Here is a 6,440-nt window from a genome sequence, read left to right as displayed (position 1 = left end):
TTTCACGCAAAAAAGGAATTGGCATATTATTTTCGTAGGTTCTTGAAAGATAACTAACTCAATCTTAAACCATGCACCAATGTACAAGAAACTATTATTTACGATGCACAGAGTTAACATACCCCGGTAAAAACGAATGCAAGAAGATAATGGCTATTTCTGCCCGGCAATGCGGAGGTATTGCATTTGTGTGGCTGTTCTGCACCAGGACCATATTTTCTTTACTTTTAAATAAGCTTCAGAGTTAAGGAAACCAGCACTCAAGAACTTTCATCACACGTGTACAAAATCCTTCATCAGATCAAGTTTTATTCATGTCAGAAGCCCTCGCTCTGCGAGGCGGATGCACACGAACATTTAACAGAGGGCCTCTAGCCCTTCTTTTCTCCAATTTCTTTCTGTGTCTTGACTCTGGAGCGCTCCGGGGTGTAGAGATGGGCCACTTGGCCTTAGGAACTTGATTGCGGCTCGTTGGTCGTCGACGCTGCCCACACTTGGCTATGATCCTCAAGTGGACTTGGTACAGTGCCAACGCCACAACTACGCCTGAGAAATACATAATCGTCAAGGTCGACCGCACTCGTACCGCGGCGCGGACGTTCGCTGATTCGCCCTGCTAACCAACGCTCATCTTTTGGAATACATACTCAGACATCAATGACTAATCGCGCGCGAGGGCAGGGCCCACATGTACACCGCTCCGTCCCGCGCTCGGCGCTTGCGACAACCCGCGCATTTGTAAACATGACGCGGCTCTGCGTGGAATGTTATAAACAAGCCGCGTTAGTTAGGCAACAACGATGGATGCACTCCCCAGCGGGCTCAAGTCTCTTACGCAAGTTTACAGTTTGCATTGAATTTGCCCTCCGACAGGCAGGCACCACGCATGCACGGAAAAGTCATGGACCTGCACTTTCCCCCCAACAGCGTCCTTCACACGCGCTGAAGCCGTCCAAGGAACAGCAGTGTTTGGGTCCTCACATCCTCGATGAAGAACAGGAAGGGGTGGTCAGCCTTGAACTCGACCTCGCCTCCGGGTGTCTTGGAGTGGCGAATGATGCCCGAAGAGAGGGCCACGGCCTCCGTACCTTTCTCGTCGACGTCCAAAAGGGCCTTGTGCAAAACTTCGTCCAGAGCAAGCGGTCGTTTCGAGGATACACCCGTCAGATTGGCATCACGTGTGCTGAAAACGTCTCGCACTCCGAGCGCCTGCAGAGGTCCCTTGAGACTGTACGCTTGCTGCAGCTGAAACTTTGGAAGCCACACGTCCACCTTACGGGGAAGCGCGGCGGCCAGGGGCTCACGCGCTGCTTCAAGAGAGAACTTTTCCTCGAGCTCCCGCAGACCGTCACGACGTCTCGGCAGCACAATGACCAGGTCGACGCGGTCTCCGACGTACGGCATCTCGAGGATGTGTGCGTCCAGGGATTCACTCAATGCGTACACGAATTCACCTTTCTGGCGCATCATCTGCACAGGAACAGGCCGTGAGCCACCTTCGTTGAAGAATTCACCCGTGATGGTGTCTTCGGGCTTGAACGGCGTCTGCCAAAGGCCCTTGAAGTACACGGCGTTCAGCACTAGCATAGGTGCCGACGGCGGCAGGGGCCTCTCGATGATCTCGGGGATTCGGTCTTCGGTCATGTCGCGAACCCAGGAGTTGACGTCATCGGCTGCCTCGCGGGCGTTGCCGGCGAAGTTGGCGGAGTAAACGCCCGAGGCGAAGTGCTTCTCCAGGTCGCGCTTGTAGCGTTCGAAGATGGGCAGCCCTGTCGCCAAGAAGACGGCGCTGGCCAGCCGCAGCTCATAGCCCTTCTCCGAGTTGAGGTCCTTGAAGAGCTCGCCGAATCCGGCTGCAATGTCGTCGCTGTCCGCCGCATTGCTCCCACGCGCCAGCCGGTTGGAACCAGCGCCTCCTTCAAGAGCCGCGTTAATCTGCTGCCGTGTGCGGCCCCTAGATCCCAGCTGGACCATGCCCAGGATAGCGGCCACACTGACTGGAGACATGAAAATGTTGCTGCCCTTGGGGTCCGTCTCTGCCACCTTACGGTACAGAGCCATGCCCAGTTCGTTGGTAGCGCGGCTTACATCCTCGGGCGCCGAAACGACCGCAGCCGGTGCCGCGGCCAGCCACACGATCATCACGATCATGCTTGCGGAAGGCCTCTTCTCCATGGCGACGACCGAAACAACGCTGGGCTCGGCAGCAATCAAAAGTTTACAAGCGGTGGCGAGCGAGCTTCGCGCCTTGGCAGCCGGCCTTCCTCGAGTCCGTGCGGTCGCCTCTGCCGCGGAAGAGTTTATGTCCCCGAGACTCGACGACCAAGGCCAGCCTCTCTCGATTTTGCGCAAGCGCTCCGCCCTTCCACTCGCCACCAGCGTCGGAGTTTCGTCACGAGCGCCGCACTGCGGTGGCTGTAAACGGTGCACGATGGCGGTTCAGCTGGGTTTCCCTTGCTCTCTCGCGCGCGCTAGGACGCCCGGAACCGGCTCGTGGAGTGACGTTAGAGCCTAGGAAATAAAATACAAAGGGCGTAGTCTTGTTTCGTTCTCTTTTTCTTTTCTGTGCATCCTCCATCGGGTGCCCTCTTTCTTTGGATACGCTCCATAGTTCGGCGCGGGTGGAAGGGTGGGAGTGTCTCCTCGCGCGGTAAACAGTACGTGGCGTTGCTTGCGGGCGCGCTGATAAAGCAGACGGGGCGATGATGAATGACGCCAAGCATGCGCGGCGAGCCGTAAGTTCTGGCGTAGTGATGTTTAGGGCGGCCCGCTATCCTATGAAATCATGACGCCAGGGGCTTGCACCGGAAATGCCAAGCTCCTCCCTATTCGCGTCACTCGTGCTATATTTGCGTAGTGACACAGAGCAGACGCAGTGTCATTGCCCCGTCTTCTCAGATAAGCTGTGGGATGTCCGCTTATACACACAGAAGAGTGAGACCGAAGATAAACGCTGGCCAAAGCACTTGCCGCCATACCGCGTACACGGAAGATTGAACTATCTCGCTGATGTGTGCTTACTTGGGGACGTTTTGCTGCACGTGGTTCTCTGACAGCTCAATTGCACACTTGATTTTAGTGGCTTAAAATTGCCTTTGTCCGAATCTGCTCTTCCCTTATAAGTCATGTAAATGTACCACGCGTATATGTACCCAGCGTAAGGCTCTGATCAAGAATCTGCGACAGTAGGTTTGCGGAAACCATGGACAGGGGTCAAGAGATTGTTTTGGTCTTTCCTTGGCACAATTCTCGTATCGCACATTCAGCGTGCAAATATCGGAGCCCTAAAGGTATGCGCCTTCCTTTACGCTGGCAGGATCTGATTCATCCTTGCCAAGTCAAACACGGGCAGATAAGCAAAGACTGCTGAGGCTCGAATTCCGCCGGTTGTGAAATCGCGCGGCAGGAAGCACGTATTTGCAGTCTTCCAAGGTATGCTGGTACGGAAGCCGTAAAAATGCTTTCACGTTTGTGTTCTGCGCCAATTTCCTCAGAAAAAATGAGTGGCTTCTAGGCTTTTGTGCCAGGCAGCCATTCATCCCCGTTAATCTGTGAATCAGGACATAAACGTCAATGCTTTGACGCATGCACGACTCTCGATCTTCATAAGTGGTATTGTAATTCACGTTTATCGAGTGGTATTGTAATTCACGTTTATCGAGACCGGCATGTAGTAAGTTGGGTGTGAGTAACTATGTATAGTGGGACTGAAATTCGAGATGAATAACCCCCTCGGTATGTAAAGTACATTGGCGCACTGAGTCGTGTTCCAAAGTGAAGATGCGTGGCTATGCTATTAGCCTTTCAATGTACGTATCCTTGCCACGTTCCTTGCTCAGGGGAGTATTGTTGAGTTCCAGTCTAGCGTCATAACTTCACAGTACATGAATTCGTATACGCGGTTTATGCAGTCGTGCCTAATTAATATTGGCACTTTATGATACCTTTGTGATTGAAGCCTGCCTCTACACAAGACTGTGTCCAGTGAAGTTGTAATTAGACAAAATATTGGCAAATTTAAGCACATTAGCCTGGTCGCTGTTATCTTCAAAATATATGGTGCAGTTTGAAGTGTTTCGTAGGCCATGAGACGCATCATGGTGTCTACCCTACTGTGGTTCTTCATGTCTGACGAAGCGCTGTAGTAGATACCTGCACCAAGACGTCTGCCTGGTGCTGAATGCGTCCACGGCAGAAGCTGCTGCGATATATTGCTTGATGGGCATTCGTGTGTTACATTGCGGCAGATGAGAAAGTGCGTCCGCCATGTACATTGGACTAGAAATCATGAAACCACACAAAAAAGTGGTCATCACTGTTGCACTGGAATTTTTGCACTGCCTTTGGCAGGTGTCCTGCCGTCAGAATACAGGAAACGAAATGTCCTGCAAAGGAAGTCGAGGTCTCGATCACACGACTATCCCTATTAACTCAACAATATAAATGGCCCCCAATGGGCTATTTGCATTTTAACCCTGTCTATTGTCTGAAAAGCAAGTGTCCATATTAACGAGGCATAATTAAACTGAGAAAGTTTGGTCACTAGAAAAATTGTCTGCAATACAAAACGTCCGTATTACTGGCGCCCCACCACTATGTGAGCAAGAGGTTTTAAAGCGCAAACTATGAAACGGCCTTATCACAATGCTTGAAAAGTGTGGAGCAGAATTAATTATAGCATGCACAGTGACATATGGGTAGACGGGTACTTCGGTTTGATGTTGTAAAACTTGCAATACTACTGATATTATGTGGCTGGTATAAACATTTAAGAGCTTGAAAAAAACACAATCTGAAGCACTGTGAACGCCTTTTAAATGCAGTCAAATTTTTCAGTAAGTGATATTAGGCTGCGATATAGCGACGTTCTCGAAAAGTCGTAAATTAAATTTTCGTTAAAACGTAGAATGGTTTTAACGTAGCTAAACTGAGTAGGCGTGCGAAACCATGTGTTTAGCCTGGTTATTTCAATGTTTTGCTTTGCTGGGCCGTCGGCACGTCTGGTCGTGATAATAGTCTCAGGTTGAGCTCGGATCGAGGTTAAGCTGATCTGATTTGCTCGCGCCGGAGGTGGAAGTGGGTGAAGACGACGATGTGCAATGCACTGCGCCAGAGTGTGCTGCAGTTTAACTCAACGCGTGATCGGCTGCGGCGGTAGCATAGTGCCCTCGTGCAGTGGCCAGAGAAGCTGTTCTGTTCGCGCCGCTGTAGTGTCGAAACGGAGTCTCGTCAATATTTATTTCATTTCTGCATGTTTTGTGGCTATGCTAGGTTTCTCCAAGATCACCTCCAAGGTCAAGCTTCACACAAACTCTGTGAGCCGGTTAGACCTGGTGAAGTGGGGCTTTCTCACTAAAATAATAGCAATACACTGCAACAGCAGAGAGCTTATATTCTAGAGCCTTGTCTACTAAATTATTCTCTACTGAACTCTCGAAACACATACTCTGCTTCGGAACTGGAGTAAACTATAAATCTAAGAAATGTAACCTCCAGTTGTGATGAAGAATTGTTGTCGACAGTATTCCTGCAAAAATGGTATAGATACGAATATTGGCACAGCCGTTGGCTGATATGTGTTGCCTTGAACGCTGTGGGGGTGGAATGATGAAGCCAAGAAAAATGCCCACATAACTAGTTGACTGGGATACTGGTACTGAGGGGGTTCTCGTTGCTGCTACACAACCTGAGGTTTTGTACCAAACAAGTCCCCGTGCCAGACGAATTCACAAGTATTGCGCTGTATGAGCAACTTATATATATACACAACCCTTCGAAAAAGAGCAGGAAGGGCTTATCGTCGATCCTGGTCTTTACAGTCTTATTGCGATACTCGAAATATACACTCATCAATGCATAAACATCCACAGAAATTAGGCAGAAGACGGTGGCGTGACTTCCTTAACTGGACCTGTCACTGCGAATAACCGTTCCCAGCGCTTGCAATATGGCATGGCGAGCAACACGGATAGTGCTTGCTGATAATATCTGTGTATTTATTTCTACAGCCTGGAGTTTCGGTACACTGAGAGGAATTTAATACGTAAGTTGCATATGCGCAGCAAAAAGTCAGTTCTTGTTTCAACGCGTAACACGCCTGTTTCAACTGCGAGCTCACAATCGGCGAAGTTCAGTATATCTTGCGCCCTGCCATCCCGAGACTCCTGTTCGGCCTGACGCCATTATTAACGGCGTGCTTAAAAATCTTGAGTCTAAGGGAACCGTTGTACTTTTGGAGGTGTTTGATTACGTGTGGGTCAAGGAATCTATTCCTCAGTCATTCAATATTGCATCTCTGCTTCCTCCGTCCAGCGAGCCTGATGAGCTGATTATGCAGAGCGATGGAGAATTGGACTCTATGCTTCAGTGGTGGTGTGATGAAACAGAAGTGTTCTCAGAGTTCAGGATTGGCTTTTTTACGTGTAAATGCACTACGCATG

The 6,440-nt window shown here is 50.1% G+C and overlaps 1 protein-coding gene across 1 annotated transcript; it reads right to left on the bottom strand.

The window, feature by feature from the left end:
• Positions 1-289: 289 nt before the first annotated feature.
• Positions 290-2,498, bottom strand: LOC144124946 (leukocyte elastase inhibitor-like). Its single transcript, XM_077657910.1, has one exon. It carries the CDS (start codon positions 2,173-2,175, stop codon positions 934-936), a length of 1,242 nt encoding a protein of 413 aa, XP_077514036.1. The 5' UTR covers positions 2,176-2,498; the 3' UTR covers positions 290-933.
• Between the last annotated feature and the right edge of the window lie 3,942 nt (positions 2,499-6,440).

Source organism: Amblyomma americanum, chromosome 3, assembly GCF_052857255.1.
Source record: "Amblyomma americanum isolate KBUSLIRL-KWMA chromosome 3, ASM5285725v1, whole genome shotgun sequence".
NCBI classification, from domain to species: Eukaryota; Metazoa; Arthropoda; class Arachnida; order Ixodida; family Ixodidae; genus Amblyomma; species Amblyomma americanum.
The sequence above is the reverse complement of the archived record's forward strand: the minus strand, read 5'-3'. Positions and strand labels throughout refer to the sequence as shown.